The sequence below is a fragment of the Nuphar pumila genome, chromosome 4 (assembly GCF_984573655.1).
Source record: "Nuphar pumila chromosome 4, dmNupPumi1.hap1.1, whole genome shotgun sequence".
Taxonomy (NCBI): Eukaryota; Viridiplantae; Streptophyta; class Magnoliopsida; order Nymphaeales; family Nymphaeaceae; genus Nuphar; species Nuphar pumila.
Window position 1 is genome coordinate 23761983 of NC_143252.1, and position 27958 is coordinate 23789940.

Consider the following 27958-nt stretch of genomic DNA (forward strand, 5'->3'; position numbering starts at 1 on the left):
AACTTCACAAACTCATAAAGACAGACAACAAACAAGAGCCATGTTGAAGGGGCATCACTGCAGATTGATCGATAGGAAGGTCATGCAATAAGCTTACGTACAAATGTTAAAAACAAAAAGGTTACTGAAATACATCCCCTTTCACTAAGTTCTGTTTGGGAGCCTTGAAACGGAGTGGTGTTGCGGTTTTCTCCCAGTGCTCTCACACTATTTGCGGTTTGGGGGCAGCAAAACACTGCATTGAGAATGGAATTGGCATCCCCAACACCACATTTCAACACCATTCACAAGAGCCTGTTTTTGGAGGGATAGGTAGCCAAGGCTGGGCAGTACCTTGCCAATTACATTTCTGAAGATGGCTATAGACTTGATTCTATTTCAGTTAAAACGATGGTTGAAATTTAGGTAACATATCAAGGAGAAAATAATAGAATAGCATTTTCTTTTCTATTTTCCTTTTTGAAACATTACCTCAAAATGTTAGAAACTAAAAGAAGTCCATCTGATCATCTTTCTAGCATCTTTGAGCTTATCTCTTTTGAATAAATCCTCTCATTTTATGGGATCAAAGATGTAAGCACTTCTGAAAGAACATAAAGCCAATTGATTAAGGCTCTGTTTGGGAACCTGCAGCTAGCGAGGCAAGCAATGAATCCACGGTTTTTATGGCTTTGTCAAATCCACACGGTTGTTTGGAAGGCCTCTTACAGTTCAGACGAGGATTCCCCAATTCTCTTTTCAAGTTGTTTGGGGGTGCAGCTTGCATGGTAATAAATAACACAGTAAAGGCTGTAGGAAAGGTCACTGAGGAGTGGGAGGCTCCATCAGAAGGGCAACTGGTGCAGCAGTTGCTAATTACCACCTTCATGGGCGCTGAAGTGTGGAACTGGCACATGCAATGCACTCCCAAGTGCATCTTTTCCTACTTTTCCACTCTCCCAAACAAGAGTTGATGCTGGGGATTCCTCAGCTCTTCTCCGATGGTGCTCTGACGGTAGGCTCCCAAACAGAGCCTAAAAGCAAGAACAGCTATCAAAACTTGACAATAAATTACATAGAGGTGACAAAATATACAAGATTAGCTTGGATGCTAACCCAGGCAACTTAGACAAAACTACAAGATGGTCTGGGGAGCATCAAACTTTGATAATCTAGAACAATGGGCTTGGCATTTGGCATCTCAAAGACAGAATACAAGACATGATAAATTACAATGTTATACCATGCTGGAATCCGCAACACACTGTTATAAGGGAGTTATTGGCTGCTCTCGAATTATGTTATACAGAGAGATAAGTATCTCAACACTTATTAATAGGATTATTATCCACTCCAAGAAATCTGATTTCCTATTCTGAAGAATTTCTTGTAGAAACCGAATATTATGCTGCAAAAGGAAAAAAATTGCATTTCAGATAAAGAAACATAAGATCATAGCTGCCCTTTTATTACACAAAAAAGCAGGACAGAATACAGATGAAAGCTACCTCCACAAATTTCAGTTTAAAGTCCAGGCTTCCAAATCTTTGAGCTAATTCATACTCATCCCGAAGATACTCCCATATTTGAGCATAATTGGCACTTTTCCAAGCAATGTCTGATCTGGAGGAAAAAAAAAGAAAGGCATCATCTAAACTGCATGAACCTAGTAAAACATAAGACCTAAGAATCTGTAGTAGGTTCCTGCTCCTCTGTAAAATTACAATGTGGCACCAAAATTCCTCTTCTCCACATCTTGTACATGAAGACTGAGGCAATATTGATATTCTTTAATGATTACAATATGTCGCAAAAATGGTATCCAATTGTATGATATGATGTCAGTGCACAACCCCCTTTCCCTCCCCCCAATACAACACGATACTCTAATTAGAAAATTCAGTGTACTTTATCATATCATGAAATATAATCATATTATTATGTTGTGCAATTCAAGATGTACTGCTCAAGTTAATTTCAAATAACAAAAATGATAACAACAACAGCCACTGCAATGGCTATTTTTTGGTATATTTGTTTCAAACAATTTGGCTAGACTTTTAAGTGCATATTGGGTTTGACTCTTTTTTTTCATTCTTTACAGTTTTTAACATCTGCATGATTTTCTCCAAATTGTCAAGAAAACAAACTAACATAGGGAACTTTTACCCATCCCCAATCCAGCCTAACATAGGGAACCTCTTAAATCTTGTGGAAAAGCTCAATCCATACTTGAGGAGGTAAGACATAAAATTTAGGGAGGTGAGATAAGGCAGCTTCCAAGGTTTAACCAGCATGCACCTCTAGAGATCTCGTACATGCAATAAACTGAAATTAATAATTTAATTGATAAAATTTAAAATACCAAAACAAAAGAAAAATGGATCGAGAGGCCACAAACTGAAAATGAAATCATTTAATTGCATAAAATACCAAAAAAATGTGTGGTTATTTATCTAGTAAGTCAAAGAAAATGGAGGGCTTGTCATAAATATTTGGTTAATGATAGAGATGTTAAAACTTTAAATGTGGTCCATCTTATTATTAACAATGCAATTATGTGAATAGTTCAAGATAAACACAAGTATTTTTGTTTGATGCCCTTTGGCAGCCTATTGTGTAACATTTAGATTATATGCTTTTGGTAAATGGATCGAATAGCCCATGTTATTGAAAGCTCAAGCATGTAGCTATAGTTTATTAACAACTACAGATGACTATTGAATTTAAGAAGGTTCACTAATGATGTAGAGTTGGTATTCACGCACAAACAAGATAACAACATTTTAACACTGCAAAACAAAGTTTTGCATTGTATGGTATAAAAACAGATGCTTGCACTAAATGACCAATATTCTCACAAAGATGATATGTTGGTTCGCTTTTCTAAATTGTGGTGGAAACACATTGTATTTTAGAGGTAAAGCACCAATAATAACATTGAGAGGTTAACACTAATGACATGTTAACTATTTGCTATTATATGAGGTTATGGGCAAAGAAAATTAACAAATTAAAGATAGTTATGAGGGCAAGAAAGTTACTTCATGAGTTGGTCAGATTAATAATCTTGATAAAGAAAGTCATGTCGCAAACTATTTTTGAATCACATAAAAGATACGTCATGCTATTATCATAAGCAAGTCTGGAAATTTACATGCATCAATTAAAATCATACATACTGTTTTCATTTCTTCTTTTAAAAAAAACTCCATCACCCATAAAAGATCAAATTCTAGAATTTTAGTGCATTTAACTAAACCTTCAATAACATGGTGCACCAAATCAAGCATGCACTAAACTGTAGAAATCGATCACATGGGCCATTTCATGATCATAGTAACAATGTAAACATGGCTGACATCCAAATTTTATGAGCACCATCCAGTTTTCAAATTTGGTAAAGAGAACACAAACTTTTCGTTCTTCTGTATTAATTTTTTTTTTTCAAAATGAGAACCTGCCCAGCTGTACCAGATTGATTGGACCTGGTATGCCAGGCCAGCTGAACTCGGTTCAGCTGGGCCTGGTAGGTCTAGAAGGGCCTGGCAAAACCTGGCAGGGGGGTGGGGCATACCAGTCCAGCCCAACAGGCCCCCAGCCTGCCCAGCCAAGTCACTCGGCTGGGCTACCAGGCTGCCAGCCAGCACTAGGCCGGGTTTGGTCTGGTCTGATCAGACCCCAGCCGAACCTGGTGGGGTCTGGCAAGTCAGGCCAGCCAAACATGGTTTGGCTGGTCTGACAGCCAGCCCACCAAAAATTTATTTAAAAGATTTTTTTTTAAGACATACCTGCCCAGCCAAACGGCTGGGCCCTGGCAAGGTCTGTCAGCACCTGTCAGGTGCTGCCAGACCTGTCCCTTGCCCAGCCGACTGGCTGGGCATGGCAGGGACTGGGCTTTCGCCCAACCAAGCCCACTTGACTGGGCCGCCATCCAGGCCAGCACAATGATAGCACAATGATAGGTATAAAAAAAGCATTATGAACCTGCAAAAACACATGTATTTAGGTTGGATGATGCATGCATATGTGTAATCAAATTCAGACTGCTTGCATATGAAATTTTTATCTCTTATGTATGCATGGATATACATGTTCACACCAATTTGTATGTAGAAACAAACTCATTTTTCAAGTATGCATCTATGATTCTATATACTTATTTATTATCGAGAATACATTCAGATTTGCATAAATCCATAACCCAATAAACCATGCTCATGTAGACATTCAATTTGGTATGCATGCACATGCTTATTTATTATTATTATTATTATTTTGAATCCAATTTCAAGATTTTACCTATACTAAATCTGGAACAGATTTGCGCATGTTGCAAACATGGCAAATCTGTCCCAAAATAGGGTTCCACAAATACAAGTATTAAATACATGTATTTTTCCCAAAATAACCCCCTGAAAAAGAGAAGCATAAAACCCATATTGGAGTAAATATCCAGGTTTACTCTTTTCCCATAGATTTTTATTAAAATCTTACATGGAAATCATATCCATGTTTTTTTTCTCATTCGAAACAAGAGAAAGACCCATACCTTACGTGTAGATCGAAAAGGAATATGGATTTAATGGTGAAAATGACGGATGATCGAGAAAGAAGCTCCCTTCTTCTTCCTCTTCCTCTCTTTTCCTCTCATTTTCCTTCTTTCTCTCTCTTTCTTTCTTTTTCTTTCTCTTTCTTCCCCTTTTTTTTGACTTATTTATAGAGCTTTAGATGGGCCGGAGAAGAGAGTGCAGCCCCAGCCGGAACTCTCTTCTCTTAGAGTTCCAAAAATTTTGAAACTCTCCAAGTTGACTTTTTCAAAGTTTTATTTCATTTGGAACTCTATATTTCTTAAACCTTCTTAGATGCTTCTAGGTGTATTTAAGAGCTCTACTAAGAGTCCTAAAGAAATGTCAAATTAAATTTTTGGAATTAAATTAATTACTTGATTAATTAATTATTTAATATTAAATAATAAATAAATTTTCAGAAGCTTCCAAAAATTACTAAATTAACTTGAGAGGCTTCTTAACATTAATTAACTCTAATTTAAAGGTTTCTAATGAATTTAAAGTTGAAAAAGTCGTTGAGCATGGATTTGGATTTGGATTTGGATCTGAATCCAAGATCCAAATCCATCTCAAAAAATCCAAATAAGTTTTGTGCTGGATTAAATTCATCAGATCCGGTCCGATCCAAATCCAGATCTGAACCGCCAAATTGCTCAATTTTTTAAAAAATGTGATTTTCGGGCCAACCGTAACCCGAATCAAGGAAAATAAAGTATCGTTACGCTCATAATTTCGAAACGCATCCAACGATATATAACTCAAATTTCGCTTTCAAAATTTGCCTGAAAATAACCTGAATTTCGCTCGAATTTTGCTTGAATTTAAAAGTCGAAAATAAAACTTTTTCTCACGTTTTGAGTGGCTCGTTTAGGCCTTAACAATGAGACCTGAGCCAAGCCCAGACTCCAAAGCATCGGCCTAAAATTGAGAATCTACCAATTTTTCTTCTATACTTAGCCAAATTTTCAAAAATCTCAAATTTAACTAAGTGCGAAAATACGCGATATTACATCCCTACCTCCTTAAAAAAATTTCATCCACGAAATCAGAATATACTGAATAGGTATAAGTATACATACATCTAAAACATAAAAACTTTTAGAGAGTTATACCCTGATCGATCCTACCCTTTTAGGATTGATCCCGTACGCTTACAATAAATACAATTATATAAACACATTAAAATTTCTTAATTTATACAATAAAAATTAAGAATTAAACCATGAATATATAAGAAATTCACATACTTTCATAAAAGTATCTAATAGCCTTACCAGTGAAAGAGACAACTCTGGAGCACGAGGCACGACTTTTTGACATTCTTGGACAAAGCTCAATAAACAACATAGACTTTTAGTACAAAAAGATGACAGAATATAAGATTTTATGGTGGGCTTTGATACCAAACCTATAACGACCCTAACTCATATCCATGAAAAAGTGACAATTTTTTTTTTCAAATGCAGAAACATTCTCCGAAACCCGAGGCCTTTACAGTTCAAACACAATCACCATCACAAGGGATCTTATACTCATCTTTCAAACAAAACCCAAACTTTATTTATTAAAGTGCATATAGTCTGAGACATGAACAAATAATATAAATAAAGTAGAAAGAAGAGTCACGCTGTCTAAATGTATCTGTCAAGCAATCATGTAGTCCCCTCGTGACTCCTCTCAAAAGCAAGTCACATCACTAGGCATTTGAGGCCGCGAAAAACACAATAGTAGGAGTATCAAAATTCAAAGAATTTTGTGTACGAATCCCTCTAATAAAACAAATAAATAAAAAGAACACAAATAAGATTCATGCATTATTTTAGAGAGATACAATTATAACAAATTCACAACTCAATTAACTATTATTGCAATAGAGAACAATTGCAAAACAAGAGAAAACAATTACTATCAATAGGGACCACAATTTAAGCATTAAAGATATTTTACATGCATTAGGGAACAAACATCATGCATTCACCAATATATCAAAATTAAGGGAACAAGTAAATATGCATGATCTAATGCATAGCAGGAATATGCATGATTTCATTTCAATGCATAAATAAATTATTATCTTTTATTAGAGTTTTCTTTTCATATGCATGTCTCTTTTAAATGCACACAATTTAAGTTCATCTTTTTAATTACCGTTGCCCGCAGATACTCCAAACGGGTAAAAATCTTCGAGGTCAAGTTAGGTTCCCAGGGTAGCTTAGCACACAATTTGTATTTTATTACCATGTTTAAAACTTAGCCCTCGACCGAAACAACCTTTGGAACATTAGACATCAAAATCTAATGTCGGAGATAATAGGGACATCCAAATCCACAAGTGTCACTTTCTTGGGATACCAAAACAACAGTTGTGTTTACACACCACCCCCAGACAAAGTGACAGATTCTTCCTAAAACCGTGACCAGGAGAGGAACCTCACTATCGGATTTAGGGGGAACAACAACGTACACAGAGTTTTAGTATCCTCATGGTTCTCCAAAACCGCAATGTCCAAGATTTCCACACTATAGAAGGGACATCAAGGAAATGTAGATTACACTATTCTTTAATTTCTTTTAATCTTGTTATTAATTCATCTATTTTAATTTGTAATTCAACATATAGAATTAATAACACAAGTTCGCACATCCACATGCGAAGGGGAGTATATCAGTCCAGCCGAATGGCTGGGTTGGGCTGGGCCAAATAGGACCCCAGCCGAGCCACTCGACTGGGCTACCAGGCTGCCAGCCAACACTAGGCCAGGTTTGGTCTGATCAAACCCCAGCCGAAACTGGTGGGGTCTGGCAAGTCAGGCCAACCAACCCACCAAGAACTTATTTAAAAGATTTTTTTATTTTTTAAGAAATACCTGCCCAGCCAAACGGTTGGGCCCTAGCAAGGTCTGTCAAGTGCTGCCAGACCTATCCCTTGCCTAGCCGACTGTCTGGGCATGGCGGGGATTGGGCTTTTGCCCAACCAAGCCCACTCGGTTGGGCCACCACCGAGGCCAACACAAAGATAGGTATAAAAAAACATTATGAACCTGCAAAAACACATCTATTTAGGTTTGATGATGCATGCATATGCGTAATCAAATTCAGACTGCTTGCATATGAAATTTTCATCTCATGTATGCATAGATATACATGTTCACACCAATTTGTACGTAGAAACAAACTCATTTTTCAAGTATGCATCTATATACTTATTTATTATCGAGAATACATTTAGATTTGCATAAATCCATAACCCAATAAACCATGCTCATGTAGACATTCAATTTGGTATGCATGCACATGATTATTTATTATTATTATTATTATTATTATTATTATTATTATTATTATTATTATTATTTTGCATCCAGTTTCAAGATTTTACCTATACTAAATCTGGAACATATTTGCGCATGTTGCAAACATGGCAAATCTGTCCCGAAATAGAGTTCCACAAATACAAGCATTAATACATGTATTTTTTCCAAAATAAACCCCAAAAAAGAGAAACATAAACCCCATATTGGAGTAAATATCCAGGTTTACTCTTTTCCCATAGATTTTTACTAAAATATTTACATGGAAATCATATCTATGTTTTTTTTCTCATTCGAAACAAGAGAAAGACCCGTACCTTACATGTAGATCGAAAAGGAATATGGATTTAATTGTGGAAACGACGGATGATCGGGGAAGAAGCTCGCTTCTTCTTCCTCTCTTTTCCTCTCTTTTTCTTTCTTTCTCTCTCTTTCTCTCTTTTTCTTTTTCTTTCTTTCCCTTTTTTTTGACTTATTTATAAAGCTCTAGATGGGCTGGAAAAGAGAGTGCAACCCCAGCTGGAACTCTCTTCTTTCTTAGAGTTTCGAAAATTTTGAAACTCTCCAAGTTGACTTTTTCAAAGTTTTATTTCATTTGGAACTCTATGTTTCTTAAACCTTCTTAGATGCTTCTAAGTGTATTTAAGGGCTCTACTAAGAGTATTAAACAAATGTCAAATTAAATTTTTGGAATTAAATTAATTAATTAATATTAAATAATAAATAAATTTCTAAAAGCTTCCAAAAATTACCAAATTAACTTGAGAGGCTTCTTAACATTAATTAACTCTAATTTAAAGGTTTCTAATGAATTTAAAGTTGAAAAAACCATTGGGCATGAATTTGGATCTGGATTGGATCCAAGATCCAAATCCATCTCCAAAAATCCAAATAAGTTTTGGGATGGATCAAATCCAGATTAATTTGGGTCTTGAATAGAGTCCAAATCCATATTAACTTGGATCAAATCCATCAGATCCGGTCCGATACAAACCCAGATCTCAACCAACAAACAGCTCAATTTTAAAAAAAATGCGAGTTTTGGGGGCAACCATAACCCGAATCAAGGAAAATAAAATATCGTTACGCTCAGAATTTCGAGACGCATCTAACGATATATAACTCGAATTTTTCTTCCAAAATTCGCCCAAAAATAACCCGAATTTGGTTCGAATTTCGCTTCAATTTAAAAGTAAAAAATAAATCTTTTTCTCACATTTTGAGTGGCTCATTTAGGCTTTGACAATGAGACCTTGGCCAAGCCCAGACTCCAAAGCATCGGCCTAAAATCGAGAATCTGCCGATTTTTCTTCTATACTTAGTCAAATTTTCAAAAATCTCAAATTTAACTAAGTGTGAAAATACGCAATATTACACAGATAGTCTTATAGAGCATAATCATAAGTTGGGCTTGCAAACTAATGATAAATATGAAGACATCTGTGTTAAGATTAATGTATCATTATATATATATATATATATATTGTTTAATTATATATATATATATATACATATATACAACAACAACAACAACTACGCCTTCATCCCAAAACAATTGGGGTCGGCAATATGAACCAACAAAGAAAATCATTCTGGGTCTTCCACATGAATCCTTCTCCTTCAATCATTTCTATCAAATGCCATGTCCTCGGTGAGGTTCAAAGAATTCATATCCTTTCCTATCATCTCCATCCAAGTCTTCCTAGGCCTACCCCGACCTCTTTTAACTAATATATTTTCCCATTTCTCCATCCTTCTAACTGGAGCATCATTAGGCCTTCGCCGAATATGTCCCAACCACTGTAAACGATTCTCTCTCATCTTATTTTCAATGGGTGCAACGCCTACCTTGTAATGAAATGATGGTCTTCAACAAATGCACGAATAACTCACAAACAAGTGTCTATTGGAGACACTACAAGCATGACCCTTGAAAGGGTATAAAAGCAAGAACACTTGAAAAATAAATAATACTTTATTCATAAACAAAATGCTTAAGAAGCATAGTAATTTACATTGAAGGGGTTCACCCCTATATATACAAAAAATGTGGAAGAGAGAGGAGAGCTCATTTTGAGCTCTCCAAAAGAGACGTTGGACTGTAGTCCAACGTCTCTTATTATAGTTGTTGGACTACAATCCAACAACATTTATTATAGCTGTTGGACTACAGTCCAACAGCTATTTGCACAGTCAAGTTCCAACAGGAACTTGACTGGATCAAATATCTAGTTTCTATTAAACTAGATGCTAAAAAAGAAAATAAAAAAAATCGAAAAAGAAAATAATAAAAGAAAATATAATAATATTAAATAGTATATATATATATTACAGTTTACATTTTAACACTCCCCCTCAAACTTACGGTACAATGAGCGAGAAATCTGGGAGCAGCGAGAGGCTTGGTGAAGAAGTCTGCTAATTGATATTTTGATGTAACATATGGCAGATCAATGGTTCCATGTAAGTATTCCTCTCTGACATAGTGACAGTCCATCTCAATGTGTTTAGTGCGCTCATGGAATGTCCGGTTGCTTGCAATGTAGATCGCACTTTTGTTGTCACAGCACATCTTTGAAGCTTGCGTTGCTTTAGCTCCCATATCCGCTAGCAATCGTCTGAGCCAAACAACCTCCATAGTGGTGGTTGTCATGGCTCTGTATTTAGCTTCGGTGGAGGAAAGAGAGACTTTCTGCTGCTTCTTGCACCTCCACGAAATTAAGGCTTCACCTAGGAACACACACAAACCAGTAGTTGAATGTCTATTATTGGGATCACCTCCCCAGTCAGCATCAGTATATGCAATTAAATTTAATGAAGATGAAGCAGACAAGAAGAATCCTCGTGAAAGAGAGGATTTTAAGTATCTAATAATACGCAAAATTGCTCTCATATGCACGGAAGTGGGAGCATGCTGAAACTGACTGGCTGTATGAACCGCATGAGTTATATCTGGCCTACTAATGAAAAGATAAGAAAGAGCTCCAACAAGCTGTCTATAAGGAGTAGGATCATCAAGAAGTTCTTCATCATCAATTTTCATTTTAACATTGACAACTTCTGGAGTGTCTACTTTCTTATCATCTGTAATTCCAGACCTGGAAACGATATCAAGAGCAAATTTAGATTGAGATATCAAATACCCCCGAGGGGAATAAGCAACTTCAATGCCTAAAAAATATCTTAATAAACCTAAGTCAGTCATTTCAAAGTGAGTTTTAAGAAGAGATTTGATATTTGCAACTCCTTGTTTGTCGCCTCCGGTGATGATCATATCGTCCACATAGAGAAGAAGAATAATGATGCCTGTATCAGATTTCTTAACAAACAAAGCAGTGTCAGTTAAACAAGGTTGAAAACCAATATCAAGCATAACATGACTAAATCGGTCATACCAGACTTTTGGAGCCTGTTTAAGACCATAAAGAGCTTTTTCTAGACGAAGAGCTTTACCCTTAGGGATACTAATACCAGGTGGGGCTTCCATGTATACTTCTTCAACGAGATTCTCATTCAAGAAAGCATTTTTGACATCTAATTGAAAGATAGGTCATGTTCTAATGAAGGCCAAGGCTATTAAAGTTCTAACAATGGTCATACGTGCCACATGAGCAAATGTTTCTTCATAATCGATGCCATACTCTTGGGCATATCCTTTTGCTACTAAACGGGCCTTATATCTTTCCAGGGTCCCATCACTTTTGGTTTTGACTTTGTATACCCACCTACAGCCTATAGGTTTCTTACCTGGAGGGATATCTTGGATCGTCCAAGTATTGGCCTTTTCTAGTGCATCCAATTCTATTTTCATGGCTTCTATCCATTCTATATGATTTTTGGCTTGATAATAGGATGATGGTTCAACATATGATTGTATTAATGTAATGGCGGCCCTATACATGGGTGAAAAAGATTCATAAGACACAAATTTTTCTGGAGGTCTAGAGATTCTAGACGTTCTTCTAGGTGAGACTTCAGAGTATTTTTGTAATGCACATGGAAGATTTTGTTCTCTACGTCTTGAATATTGTAGACTAACATCCCTATGGATTTGCTCTTCATTATCATCATTTTCAACAACAATAGGACTTTGATCATTGTCAAGGTCACATCCAACATCACATTCATTGGATTTTGAAGTTGGATCAATTAAAAACGAGTATTCAGTGGCATCCTTGGATTTTTCAAATTCAAAGAAGCTTTCTTTTTCCAAAAAAGATACATTTCTTGACACATATAATTTGTCATTTTGAAAATCGAAACACCTGTAGCCTTTTTTATTATCAGCATATCCTAAAAAGGCACATAGGATTGCACGAGGAGAAAGTGTCATTTTTGTTGGTGAAAACAAAACATTTGCATCCAAAGACTCTTAATCTAGAATAATCTGGAGTTAAATTAACAAGCTTTTCTATTGGAGTTGTATTCTTTAATGAGGAAGATGGCATCCTATTAATGAGGTAGGTGGCAGTTAGGACCGCTTCAGCCCAAAAACTTTTTGGAACTTGATTTGCAATTAGCAATGTCCTAGTAGTTTCCATAATGTGCCGATGTTTGCGTTCGGCTAGGCCATTCTGCTGTGGAGTGTGTGGACATGATCTTTGATGTGTAATACCATATAAATTGAGATAGTCTTTGAATTTGTTGGACATAAACTCTTCCCCTGAATCAGTGCGAAAAACGGAAATATCATTTTGAAACTTATTTTTAACCATTTTATGAAATATTTGGAAGTTAGCAAAGACATCAGATTTATGTTTAAGAAAATAAATCCAAGTATGTCTAGAAAAGTCATCAACAAAAATGACATAATATGTATAACCACCTTTGGAAATAACTGGCGCGGGACCCCAAACATCTGAATGTATTAACTCAAGTGGTCGTGAGGAAACAAAAGTTCTACTAAGAAATGATAACCTTTTCATTTTGCCAAGAATGCAGTCTTTACAAGAAAAATTTTCAGAATTACAAAAAATTTTCAAACTTGGAAAATATTGAATTTTAGACATATGAGGATGGCCAAGTCTTTTGTGCCATAAATCCAATTCTAATTTCTGAATATTATAACAAAATGCATTCTTGGGTAATTCCAAAAAATCCATGTAATAGAATCCTTCTCTATGGCCTTCCCCAATCAGCTTCCCTGACTGGCGATCCTGCACCCAACAAGCATGAGAAGAGAAGGATATATTACATCCATAATCAGATATTTGCGAGACAGATAAGAGATTCAAATTAAGTTTAGGGATATATCTAACTTCTGGGATAAAAAAATTTTTGGATTTTTGAAGATTTTCAAAACATTCTATTCCTTTTACTTCAAGAGATGTGCCATCGGCTGTAAAAACCTTTGACACACTTGAGTTATTTTTAAGACATTCGGATAGACTATTAACATTTGGGGTCATGTGAAAAGAAGCACCAGAATCTAAAAGCCAAGGAAAGTTACCTGGACCGGAGAAAGATGCAACTGTCGCTCCAGTTGAGGCTTCGGTTGAGGAGGATACCTCTTTGAGAAGAGGTTGAAGGATTTCCATCAGTTGAGCCATAGACACAGGTGCATCTTGATATTTTGACTCGGATTCAACAGATGCAACTCTTTTTTCTTCTCTTCTTTTTAACTTTGGACAGTGAGGCCTATAGTGCCCCGGTTCATGACAATGATGACAAATAACTTTTCTTTTATCAAAGTCGTTGTTTTGCCTTCCAAAATGAGGCGGCTTGTAAGTACGAGTATGATTCCCCGGTCTAGATACAGCTAAAACTGAGTCATCATCAACTTTTGGAGTACTTTTTCTAAGTCTATTTTCTTCCATAGTGAGTTCTTCTATAGTATCAACAATAGAAGGAATTTTTTCACGATGTAATAGGGCCAATTTGGTGGATTCAAACTCCGGCCTTAGACCATTCACAAATTGATAGAAATGTTCCATATCGAGTTGCTTTTGGCGAAACTCGATATCTTCGGCACAATGCCATTTGGGCTCAAGAAGAGCCAACTCTTCCCAAAGTTCGGACAACTCATTATAATATTCTCGAATAGTTTTATCTTTTTGAGTCATTGTCCGAACTTTGTCTTGTAAATTGCATACATGTGCAATATCTTTAAGGGAATACATGTTTTTGAGGTATTCCCAAGCCTTATCGACATGCTCAAACTTAGCTAGACTAGAGCATTTTTTAATGTCTATGCTATTGATGAGCCATAACATAATTTTTGCATGCCCTATCCTCCACTCTTTCCATTTCTTTTCATAAGTGGCTAACGCCTTACTCTTCTCTTCTTCCGTTAGAGGAACCTCTTTATCACCCTCTTTCTTGGTAAGAGATAGTTTAGGTTCCAAATCGGAACCATCCACTATACCCCATAAACCTTTTCCCCAAATGTGGTGCTTCATAATCGAAGCCCACATTACATAGTTAGTATCATTTAGCTTCATAGGAATGATGGTGATCTTATCATTGTCATCCATCTTTTACAAGGGTAAGAGAGAAATAAATAGGAGGAGAGAGAAAAATAAAAAGAAAAGAAAAAGAGTAGACAAGGGAATAAGAGAGGATACAAAACCAAAAATTTTTTAGCACAAGTTCGCCTTTCTTCAAACAAATCTTCTTGAGCCAAGAACAAGGTGATGAAACACCTTTTGTAAATGTGGCACGGAAATCGAGACGAAAGCGCTTCAAGATCTAAGGATTTCGTAGCTCTGATACCATGTAATGAAATGGTGGTCTTCAACAAATGCACAAATAACTCAAAAAACAAGTGTCTATTGGAGACACTACAAGCATGACCCTTGAAAGGGTATAAAAGGAAGAACACTTGAAAAATAAATAATACTTTATTCATGAACAAAATGCTTAAGAAGCATAGTAATTTACATTGAAGGGGTTCACCCCTATATATACAAAAAAGTGGAAGAGAGAGGAGAGCTCATTTTGAGCTCTCCAAAAGAGACGTTGGACTGTAGTCCAACGTCTCTTATTATAGTTGTTGGACTACAGTCCAACAACATTTATTATAGCTGTTGGACTACAGTCCAACAGCTATTTGTACAGTCAAGTTCCAACAGGAACTTGACTGGATCAAATATCTAGTTTCTATTGAATTAGATGCTAAAAAAGAAAATAAAGAAAAATAGAAAAAGAAAATAATAAAAGAAAATATAATAATATTAAATAATATATATATATATATTACAGTTTACATTTTAACACTTCTTACGTATCTCCTCGTTCTGAATCTTATCTTTTATTGTATTTTCAAACATCCATCTAAGCATACGCATCTCAGCTACACTCATTTTTTGAATATGATGTCTCTTGGCAGCCCAACATTCCGTACCATATAGTAAAGTGGGCCTAATTGTCGGCCTATAAAACTTTTCCTTCAACCGCAATGACATTCTACGATCGCACAACACTCCAGCTGCACTTTTTCATTTCATCCACCCAACCTTTATCCTATGATTTACATATCCATCAATTTCTCCATACTTTTGAATGATAGATCCCAAATATTTAAAACAGTCACCGGTATTTCTTGCTCACCAAGCTTCACTATACTCCCATCACTACTTCGTTGCTTACTAAACCAACATTCCATATATTCTGTCTTACTCAACTTAAAACCTCTTGCTTCCAATGTTTGTCTCCATAATTCTAACTTAGCATTAACCCCAACTCTAGACTCATCAATCAAAACAATATCATCAGCAAACAACATACACCACGGCACATTTTCTTGAATTGATCTCGTAAGCTCATCCATCACTATAGCAAATAGGAAAGGGCTTAAAGCAGATCTTTGATGTAACCCAACCATTATAGGAAAATTGGTTGTTACCCCTCCACAGGTGCGGACATTGGTTACTACTCCTTCATACATATCCTTAATTATACTAATGTATTTGAGAGAAACACCTTTCTTCATCATTGTCCATCAGAGAACGTCCCTAGGTACTCTATCGTATGCCTTCTCCAAATCAATAAAAACCATATGCAAATCTTTGTTCCTCTCTCTATTTCTCTCAATAAGTTGTCTAAGAAGATGTATAGCTTCCATAGTTGATCTTCCAGGCATAAAACCAAATTGATTCTCCGATATCATGACAACCTTCCTCAACCTAGACTCAATCACCCTCTCCCAAAGTTTCATAGTATGACTCATGAGTTTTATACCACGATAGTTTGTGCAATCTTGTATATCACCCTTATATACATGTATACATATTTATGTATATAGTATAATATATACATAATATATATGTTGGGGACCAAGTCAAACTAGTTGAGAGAGTGATGGGTAGATTTAGGATTTTGTGTGATTTGAGTGTATTGTAGTGAGAAATAAATGTAATCTTCTTTTGTTTTTTTAATGTTCTTTATCAATGAAGATATTCATTCATATTCTGTGTTTCATTGTAGTTCTCATGTTTTAGTCGAAATGTATAAGGTTCTTGGAGTTCACTATGGAGTGCATTGGGATTCATGTCATAGTATCAGAGCAAGGCATCATGGTCTTGAAAAAGATTCACATTTATGAATGGCATGGATTCAAGGATTTCACATTCCGGTATGTATCATTTTTTTTCTATCTTTATATGTATGGTAGGTGGTTTTTAAAAGGGATATTAAAATTAAATGTATTTTCTTTTGAAATTAGCATGTGTAGAGATTGTTGTCTTTTGATATATGAAATATATGTTTTTGAATTATGAATATGTAGTGAAAATTTATGTTTTGCAAAGATATGTGCTTTCTTAAAATCCTATGTGTTCATGTTTTGCAAAATGTTAAAATGTTTGAATGTCCCTTTAACGAATGTGTATAAATGGACTATCTTTGGGATTACTAATATATTGTGATGTTTCTTTAGGTCATGTTTAATTTCTATCAATCATATGAATGTATTATTCGGTTATTCTATATATGTTTGAGTGATATTGCTCTATAACTTATTAATATTATTTTTAAATTAATGACTTAAGTTGGATTAAGTAATTCTTGGTATATGCCTGAAGTAGTCTTTATGATTATTATTGAATGTTTGCCTTCTCAAAAAAATAAGCATGGCTTGTCATCATGTACTCGAATGCATATTTTAATAATACTAAATGTGTTTCTCTATTATGTGTTGTATCTTTCTCTTAGTGGATTTTTGTGTTTATGCTTCCTCTTGAACATTGTTAAAACTTATTTTTGAAAGATTCTTGTAGGATTGTCATTTAGTCTTTAGTGACTTTATGTGCTTTTGTCCATTAGTGATTTATTGATTTGAGTACTTGTGCACCCTTGCAATTCTTAGTGGTTTCTTTCTTGTTATATCATGATTCTTAGAGATTTTATACTTGCTGCATTGTAATAAAATTTCTTGTATGACACATGATTAGAGATAATTATGTATGTTATTAAACTTCTATATGTAGATCTTTATGAATCTCTACAATTGTCTCATGGTAGACTTGTGGTTTAAATTTAGCTTATTAAAAGGCTATTATTTTTATCTCTTTATTGATTTCTATTGGATCTTTATGCCTTGGTGCACATGCTCCTTGATTGATGGATTTATTATTCCATTATCTCTTGAAAGGTACTCCAAAAATTTCATCTCCTCTGTGTTGATTGCTTAATTTGGGCATAATCCTTGTTCATCATTTGCTTGTTCAAATTTGTGAAAAATTATCATGAGACATCATGTATTGCATATAATTGCATCAATTGACATATTGTTGTACATATGATTGCACTATATTCATTCTAAGTTTTCATCCACCTTTATTGGATTTGATTTGAAACTTTGTCTTTTCAAATCAGTTATTTTATATAAACTCACTTGTATGAAAATTGATTTCCGTGAGTATTTATTGGATAATTTCTCTGGCCTTGTTATTATTGAATCAGAGATGCTTGTTGGGGTGAGTTGTGGGGACCTCGTTTTAAGTTAGTTTAGATTGTCAACTTATAGTTTGACTCTAACTGACGGTTGTTTGATCTCTAGCATTTGTAATTGGGCTTTTGTTCTACTAGCTGATACACTCAAATTTTTGAAGTTTGGAGGTCTAGTGAGGTGATTGCTTGTGATGGTCAAACTATTGTTGAGATTTGCAAACATCATTTATTATGTTATATAAGTTTTTTAAATCTATCCATAAAATTTCTAAGTTTTTACTACTCATTTGCCCTTGTATGGGAAATGGTTATTGAAATATTTGTATGCATTGTTATGTGCATTGAATATGCTTTAATTGAATGAGTAAAGATATTTTAAATTTGTTCCATGTTGGTTGTTTTACATGTTTTGCATAAACTAATGCTTTTTGCTAAACATATTATCAATAAAATCCTTTATTTTTGTATGCTCTTTGTTGGCTTTTTGTGTTGTCCCTAGTGAACTTATGATCGTGAACATTGAATTGTGTTTTTTGGCTCAAATTTGTCTTTTATGACATTCATATATACATTAATTGTATGGTTAACATTGCTTCTAGAAATGAAGCAGTTGATTAATTTATGTTTGTCATTCTTGTCTTGTCTTCATTGAATGATTTGAATCACTATATCTTCCGCTGTGTAAAAATATTTTGTTCGCAAAAGAAAATTTATCTATATCAAAATTTACTCTTATGGGATTTTATGAGTTAAACTCCTTTGTGAGTTACTTATTGATGTTTGTTTAAAAATCCATATTTCATGTCCTTGATTCATTAATGTGATAGATATATGTGTATTAACTTTAAATTATGCATGCTTTCAAGAATGTTTAAGGTGGTTAATGATTTATAAACCTATCTTTGAGATATTTTATGCATAATCTCTCCTTGTGATATTATGCATTTATATTCTCTTATTAAGAACTATGACTTCTCAAAATTAATGATTTTTCAAAATGGTAAACAATCTTATTAAATGTTTCCTATATATTGTGTTTTTGGTGTGTTTGGCCGTCCTCTCTCCACAATATATAATTAATATAAGTAATCTTTTTTAAATCTTTTTATGATATATATGTGTACAGTTGGGATATTTTGTGAGCTCTATTTACTAGTTCTCAAGCCTTGATGATAATAGAAATCCTAAAGACCTTTTCAGAGCATATGTTTGAAGACCAAGAGCACCCTTTAAGGAAGCAACAAATGGAAGAGCTTGATGAAGTCAAATGTAATGGGTTCTTAGTCTGTATTTGCAAACTTCCAATGAGTCACTGTAAGTTTGAGGAGTGTTAAGATTAATGTATCATTTTTTTATATATGTATATATACGTATAAATATATGTTTATATATTGTTTAATTGTATTTGTATATATACATATTTACATATATAGTATAATATATACGTATATACATGTACATATCTTTATACATACACATTATACATATATATAATAATATATATTATATATATTTTAATATATATAATATATAAGTTGGGGACCAAGTTCTAGCCGTTGGGAGGTCTCTCATTCTTTACAAGAGACGACTCCTTCCCTCATCTTATGCTTCACTATTCTTCTTCCTCTCTTTATCCTCTATAAATAGGGACGTGTATGTATGTGTAGGGGCTGAGAGCATTAAAAACGTGCCTCAAGGCGCAAAAAATGTGCCTCGCCTCAAGGCGAGGGCCTTTGTGCCTTGAAGTGCAGGTATAAAGCGTAAAAGCCTCGAGGCATACGCCTTGAGGCGTACACCTCAGGGCGAAATGCGCCTCAATGTGAGGCGTATACGCCTCATTTTTTTGCTCAAATGAGGGTTTTGGCCCTTATTTGACCAAAACATAGATTTTAGAAAATCAGGGCCCCCGACCCTAATTAGGGTCGGGGCCCCTAATTTTTCATTTTTATTCACTCATCTCTCTTTCGTCTCTCGCAGTCCCTCTCTTATCTCTCGCAGTCTCTCTCTCATCTCTCTCTCACAGTCCCTCACTCGTCTCTCGCAATCTCTCTCTCGTTTCTCACTCCTCTCTCTCTCGTAATCCCTCACTCGGCTCTCGCAGTCTCTCTCTCGTTTCTCACTCATCTCTCTCCCACCTCTCTTTGTCTCGTCTGTCAACCTAACTCGAGCTTGGGTTTCGGAAGAGAAAGAAGAAGAAGAAGAGAGGTACATGTTATATATATATATATTTGGTATTTTTCTGTGCGAAATAGCAGTCTGCAGTTTGGTTGAGTTCTAATCTCCTTTAGCGTTAAATTTTGGGCTGGTATACAACATGAAATAGACAGAATTTATGTTGTACAACATGAAATAGATAAAATTTATGTTGTACAATGCATTGTACATACATGTATATGCATGTGTATGTGTGTCTATGTGAGTGTGCACGTGTGTGTGCATGCGTGCATGTTTGTATTGGCAGACATGCAAACATTTGCATGTGGGACCATACAAGGGTTGTTTGTGACGCTGAAATAACTATCTTTTTGTCTTGAATAACTCTGTCACCTTGCTGCCCCAAATTGGTTTTCCCTATTAGAAAGCACATTCATTTTTGACAATTTGAAAAGACAAACCATATCAACCAACAAAATCATAAAGCTTTGCTGATTTTATAGATATCTGGAGCTTGTTAAGCATGTTTCGCTGGTGGAAATATTCACATGGTCAAACAACTAAGGCCTGTCATGTCTTTAGTAGCTTTTTAACTTGTCTGCCTGCTCATTGAGTAGGCACCACTTAGTAACCAAATTATGCCTTAGAACAGATGCTTTTCCATGATCATTGAATCACTTCTGATATGATTTAATATTTACTGTTGTTTCGAAGAGGAAAACAAAGAAATGAATACACCCACTTAAGGCCATCCTTTTTGTATGAAACTAAGGTTGTCCTACTCTTTCATGCATGTCCTTGAAAGGTATCATTTGCTTAGAAAATGAATGGCAAGAGGTCTTTCTTCAAACACCAAATGCCACGAGGAGGAACCAGCTTCACCTGATACTCTTTGAATTGTTTGGCAAGTACAATATTGAGATTGTATAAATCTTGTATGGCTTGGAAAATTTTATTATTTTTGTAGTAGAGATTTGGAGAAAAGAAGTTGTATCTTCTTAGTTTCCAAGTTATATATGTTGATTCTTATTGAATATGAATCTAAATTCATTGGATTATATAAAGCAGTCTTAGTTTTTTTTTAACTTTTTTTGTAAATTTTTGTGTTAATATATATTTTCTTATATGCATTTTTGCAGTTGAACAATGAAAAAATATGTAGGATGAGATCATGGAGCTAAAGTTTCAAATCTCACTAAAGATCCCAAACTCGTAGGACATGTAATTTACAATTACTGTCATAAAGAGACTACAGGAGGCATCTGTAATGAAGTGCCAAGTGAGAGAGGCGAAATCTCCAAGAGAGAGCACGGAAGCACGCACATACACAAGAAACCACTAATGGGCAAAATAAACCACAAAAAGTGGTCAAGCACACAAAGAGGTAAAAAAATATATTTCACTCATGAAATGCTTCATAAGAAGCTTAAGAAATACATGGGGCCATGCCCCTTATTTATACACAGCAAGGGACCCAAGGAGGGGCTCCCATAGAGTTGTTGGAGCCCCTCCAACGGTCATATTTATGACCATTGGAGGGGTCCAACGACTCTATGTGGACCCCTCTCAAATAAATAAAAAAAAGAAAAACTAAAAAGGAAAAAGGAAAAAGAATAAAAGGGAAAAAGAAAAGAAAGCATATCTATGATATGCGTGTACAAGTGAAATGACAGAATTACCCCTATCGGGTATTACAAAATAAATATATATATTTATATATGTAGATAGACACATAGACATATATATGATAATATATATGTGTATGTGTCGTAAATCTATATATATATACATCATATTTTAACACCCCCCTCAAACACACGGTGAAATCACCGAGAGTTTGCTAAGAAGGAAATAGAAGCGAGGCGATGGCAAAGCTTTGGTGAAGAAGTCCGCCAACTGATATTCGGTAGGAACATATGAGAGTTGAATGGTGCCCCGTAAGAACTCATCACGAACATAATGACAGTTCATCTCAATGTGCTTTGTTCGTTCATGAAAGGTGTGATTGCTAGCAATATAGATAGAGCTCTTGTTGTCGCAACACAGCTTTGAAGGAGTTGAGAATGAGACATCCATATCTTTAAGCAGGTTTCTTAACCATACAATCTTAGTTGTGGTAGTGGCCATCGCCCGATATTCTGCTTCGGTAGACGAGAGAGAGACTTTATGCTGCTTCTTACACCTCCAAGAGATGAGTGACTCACCAAGAAACACACAATAACCTGTGGTAGAAATACGATCATCGAGGTTACCCCCCCAATCAGAGTCAGTATATGCAAGTAAAGTAAGAGGTGAAGAAGAGGATAAGAATACTCCCTTAGTTATGGAATTTTTTAAGTATCTGATAATCCTCATTATTGTTGCCATGTGAACAGTAGAAGGAGCAGTTTGAAACTGGCTTGCACTATGAACTGCATGTGAAATGTCGGGTCTGGTGATAGATAAATATGTCAGAGATCCAATCAATTGACGGTAAGGCATGGGGTCTGCTAAAGGAGTGTCATCACTGGCTCTCATCTTGGCATTGATTACTTCTGGAGTCTCCACCCTTTTGTCATCTGTCAGCCCAGACCTAGCAATAATGTCAGAGACAAGCTTCATCTGAGATAGGACATACCCCTTGGGGGAGTATGCAACTTCAATTCCTAAGAAATACCTTAGAAAACCCAGGTCAGACATATCAAAATTTTTCTTAAGAATATTTTTAATAAGGTCAATACCTTTCTTATCATTACCTGTGATAATCATGTCATTAACATATAGCAACAAAATTGTTATGTATTCATTAGAAGATTTAACAAACAAAGCAGTATCTGTGTAGCATGAGAAAAAACCATTATCAATAACTACTTTGCTAAAAAGATCATACCAAGCTTTTGGTGCTTGTTTAAGACCATAGAGAGCTTTGTTCAATTTTAGAATATTTCCTTTCCCAATTTCAAGACCCGACGGGGGGTCCATAAGAACTTCACACAGAGTTCCATTAAGGAACGCATTTTTAACGTCAAGTTGATATATCGGCCATTGCTTGATGGAGGCTAAAGCAATTAAGGTTCGTACACTAGTCATTCTGGCTACAGGAGCAAAGGTTTCTTCATAATCAATCCCATATTCTTGGGCATAGCCTTTAGCAACCAAGCGAGCTTTGTATCTTTCTAGAGACCCATCACATTTAGTTTTGACTTTATATACCCATCTACACCCAATTGCTTTTTTTCCTAAAGGTTGAGGAATAATGCTCCAGGTTTGGGCTTTGTTAAGAGCCTCTAATTCGATTTTCATAGCTTCAATCCAATGTGGATGATCTTTAGCTTCCTTGAATGAGGTAGGTTCATGATACGAATGTATTAACATGAGACAAGTTCTATAATTCGGAGAAAAGGATTCATAAGACACAAACTTTTGTGGTGGCCTATTAGTACGAGAAGATCTCCTAGGAGGATTGTTGTTCTAAAGAGAAGTCTTGAGAGTATCTGTCAATAGCAGGTTGATGTTCATTTCCTAATTATATCATTAAGATTTTCATTTTGGGAAACATTATCATGTTATGGTATATCATTATAATGTAAAATGCCATCACAAGTAGTATCACAAATAATTGCCTCTGGGGACTCAAATCTAGGAGCTAAGTCAAATAGAAAAGAATAGTCAATGTCTTCCCTAGATGTGTGGATATCGAAACCATTTTGTTCTTCAATAAAGTTTACATTTCTCGACACATATAGTTTATTGTTTCGAATATCATAGCATCTATAGCCTTTTTTATTCTCACCATAGCCAATGAACACACATTCAAGAGCTTTAGGTGATAATTTATCTTGTCCTTTACTAAGTACAAACATTTGCATCCAAAGATTCTTAGTCTATTAAAATCTGGAGTAATTTTAAATAATTTTTCAAAAGGTGAAACATTTTTTAAAGAAGAAGAGGGCATATGATTTATAAGATATGTTGCGGTAAGAAGAGCTTCGGCCCAAAAGTTTTTAGGAACATTTTTAGACACAAGAAGAGTTCTAGTGGTTTCGATTAAATGTCTATGTTTTCTTTCCGCAAGACCATTTTGTTGCGGAGTTTTAGGACAAGATCGTTGGTGCAAAATTCCATTTGTTTTAAAATAATTTTGAAACTCTTTAGACATGTACTCACCTCCAGAGTCAGATCTAAATATGGCTATATTGTGTTGAAATTGATTTTGAACAAGAACGTGAAATTCTTTAAAATTATTGAAGACATCGGATTTATTCTTAATAATGTAAACCCATGTATATCTAATAAAGTCATCAATAAAAGAAACATAGTAAGAATAACCCCCTTTGGACATAACGGGTGCCGGTCCCCATACATCGGAATGCACAAGTTCAAAAGGCCTCTTTGACACGAAATTACTATGTGAATATGGAAGTGAGTGAATTTTCCCAAGAATACAATCATTGCATGTAAATGTATTTGTATTACAAAATTTTTCCAAAAATGGAAAGAGGTACAACTTGGAAATACTAGGGTGTCCAAGTCTCTTATGCCAAGTCTCAATATCTTTAGATTGAACATGATTACAAAATGATTTGGATGACAAAGACAAAAAAACCATATAATAAAGGTCCCCTCTTCTATGGCCTTGCCCAATCCGCTTTCCGGACCGGAGATCCTGCACATAGCAATGGGTAGGTGAAAAAGAGACATTACATTCAAAATCGGTAATTTGAGAGACGGGAAAAAGATTTAGATTAAGTTTTGGGATGATTCGGATTTTGGGAACAAAAAATTCTTTGTTTTTGTCATAAATTTTCTCAAGGTTTCCAATACCCTCAACATTTAAAGAAGTTCCATCGGCGGTGGATACATATGATTTAAATTTATTGAGACTTGGTTTGGACAAAAGTGAAGCATTTGGAGTCATATGGAAAGAGGCACCCGAGTCAAGAATCCAAGAAGTCATACCTGGAAAGGAGGAGATGGCGGCACCGGAAGTGGAAGGTGAAGATGATGATGTAGAGGAGTTCATCTTTATAAATTGTTGAAGAGTTTTGGTTAGATGAGCGATGGACTCCTTTATGTCACCATCCTTCTTTGAATCTTCATTGATAATTGGAGGACTTTCTCCCACAGAAGCCACCTTCTTTTTGAATTTAGGGCAATCCGGACGAATATGACAATGTTTATTACAATTGTGACAAATGATTTTTCTTCCTCCACCATCATTATTCTTCCAAAAATATGGAGGTTTATATGATCTAACATTGTTTCCGGGTCTAGACACGGCATGAACTTCATCATCTCTTTTCAAGGCCAAACGGGTTTCTTCTTGACATAAGTCGGCCAAAATATTACTTAGAGGAGTAGAGGCCCTATAAAGAAGAGATCCTCTAAGTTGCTCAAATTCGGGACGAAGCCCGTGAATAAATTGAAAGAACCTCTCTTTTTCCATTTGCTCTTGTCTCATGGCAATAGCACTTCCTTCCCATTGCGGTTCGAGAAGAACAAGCTCATCCCATAAAGAGGATAGAGCATTATAGTAGTCTCTAATACTCATATCACCTTGCTTGGTGGCTCTTACCTTTTCTTGTAGAAAAAAATGCCTAGCAAGGTCTCTTTGGGTGTACATGCCTTTCATAAAAAACCAAGCTTCATTAGCCTTCTTGAATTTTGCAAGATTTGCACAAATCTTCAATTCGACATTATTCATGAACCATGCTAAGATTTTATCATGCTCACTTTCCCAATCTTCCATTTTAGAAGAGTAATCAAGAATAGCATTTTCTTTTTCTTCTTCGTTCAATGCTTTTTCTTCATTTCCTTCAAACTTAGTTAGCTTCAATTGTGGTTCCGAAATGGTTCCACATACGTAACCCCAAAGTTTTTTACCTTTGAGATTATTTTCCATAGCGGCCGCCCACATGCGGTAATTGGTCCCATCCAATTTGAATGCGAGATCGATTTTTGCATCTTTGTTGGCCATTTATAGAAAAAGAATTTTGAATACAAGAGAGGAGAGATATTACTTGTCAAGAGAGAATCCGATGAAGCCTATTCAACCAATGCTCTGATACCATGTAATGAAGTGCCAAGTGAGAGAGGCGAAATCTCCAAGAGAGAGCACGGAAGCACGCACATACACAAGAAGCCACTAATGGGCAAAATAAACCACAAAAAGTGGTCAAGCACACAAAGAGGTAAAAAAATATATTTCACTCATGAAATGCTTCATAAGAAGCTTAAGAAATACATGGGGCCATGCCCCTTATTTATACACAGCAAGGGACCCAAGGAGGGGCTCCCATAGAGTCGTTGGAGCCCCTCCAACGGTCATATTTATGACCGTTGGAGGGGTCCAACGACTCTATGTGGACCCCTCTCAAATAAATAAAAAAAAGAAAAAGTAAAAAGTAAAAAGGAAAAAGAATAAAAGGGAAAAAGAAAAGAAAGCATATCTATGATATGCGTGTATAAGTGAAATGACAGAATTACCCCTATCGGGTATTACAAAATAAATATATATATTTATATATGTAGATAGACACATAGACATATATATGATAATATATGTGTATGTGTCATAAATCTATATATATAGATATATATATATACATCATATTTTAACAGCATCTATAGGTTAAAACATCACTTAGCTGGCACAAAACATGGTGTAAGCACGTGCGAAGCAGTTTCACCTGATGTGAAAAGGTTTTTTCAGAATCATCTAAGAGATCAGAAGCAAAAGCAACAAGAGGAGGAACAAAGCAACTTCGAAATTGAGAGGAGTGTTTATTTTGGATCATCAAGAGTCGATAATTTGAACAAAGAAACTAGTAGATCATGTAGTGATGCAAAAACAATCATAGGTGGTCTCATAGACCTCTTTGTGAACAAAAAAGCATGACAAACAACAATAAACAATGCTTTCAAAAGAGATGAAAGAAAAAACGTACGTCGTGCCATTGGTAAATTTTTTTATTCAAATGCCTTATCATTTAATCTTTGCAAGAGTCCATATTTTGGTGCAATGGTAGAAGCTATTGCAAATTATGAGTGAGTTCAACCCATCTTTTTATCACGAGATCAGCACGTGGATTTTGAAGGATGAGGTAGATTGTACTCATGAAATTTTAAAAGAGTTAAAAAATGAATGGTCAAAAGTTGGTTGTAGCATTATGGCAGATGGTTGGACAGATAAAAAAGGAAGAAAATTAATTTTCTTGTGAACAACTCATCTGGGACAGTATTTTTGAAGTCCGTTGACATCAGCGATATGGAAAAAACTAGTGCAAATTTGTGTAAGTTGTTTGAAGAAATTGTTAAAGAAGTTAGTAAAAGCAATGTGGTGCAATTCATTACAGATAATGCACCAAATTATATGACAACTAGGAATATGATAACAACAGGAAAAACATGTTTTTGGACACCATATGTGGCGTATTGCTTGGATCTGATGTTAGAAGATATTGGAAAGATATCAATTTTTAAAGATACAATGAAAAATGCAAAAAAAATTACAAGATATATCTATAGTCATACATGGGTATTAAATTTGATGAAAAAGTTTACAAAGAAAGAAAGAACTTCTACGTCCAGCCGTCACTCGTTTTACCACAACATATCTCACGCTTCATAGTATTAGATGTTATAAGAAAGAGTTGAAGTCGATGTTCTTGTCTTCAAATTTAGATCATCTAATTACTATAAGAAATATGATGCTAAGAACATTTCTTATATTGTTCTTAATGATCATAAGTTTTAGGCAGCCATATCATATGTAATTAAAGTTACACTGCCTCTCGTAAAAGTATTGCGATTAGTGGATACAGATGAGTCTGCTATGAGATTTTTGTACAAGGCAATAGATAGAGCAAAGGAGAAAATTGCTTTAAACCTTGACAAGGTTGAAAAAAAATATAAACCTATTTGGAATATCATTGATAGACGATGGGACTTGCAACTTCATAAGCTGTGAGATTCTTAATATTTTCTTTATGTTTTTGTTAATATTTTCTTTATGTTTTTGTTAATTGTAACATTCTTAATGTTTTTATCAATTCTTTATTGTTTTATTTGAATGCA

The 27958-nt window shown here is 35.1% G+C and overlaps 1 protein-coding gene across 1 annotated transcript in view; it reads right to left on the minus strand.

Annotated features, from left to right (window-relative positions):
• Window positions 1-1171: 1171 nt before the first annotated feature.
• LOC149839658 (protein RETARDED ROOT GROWTH, mitochondrial-like) overlaps window positions 1172-27958 on the minus strand; it is a 53971-nt gene continuing 27184 nt past the window's right edge. Inside the window, exons 6-7 of the mRNA XM_090002720.1 lie at window positions 1488-1602; window positions 1172-1387 (exon numbers count right to left, since the gene is read on the minus strand). Coding sequence (XP_089858846.1) covers window positions 1247-1387; window positions 1488-1602 — 256 coding nt within the window. The 3' untranslated portion in view covers window positions 1172-1246. The remainder of the gene's footprint in view (window positions 1388-1487; window positions 1603-27958) is intronic.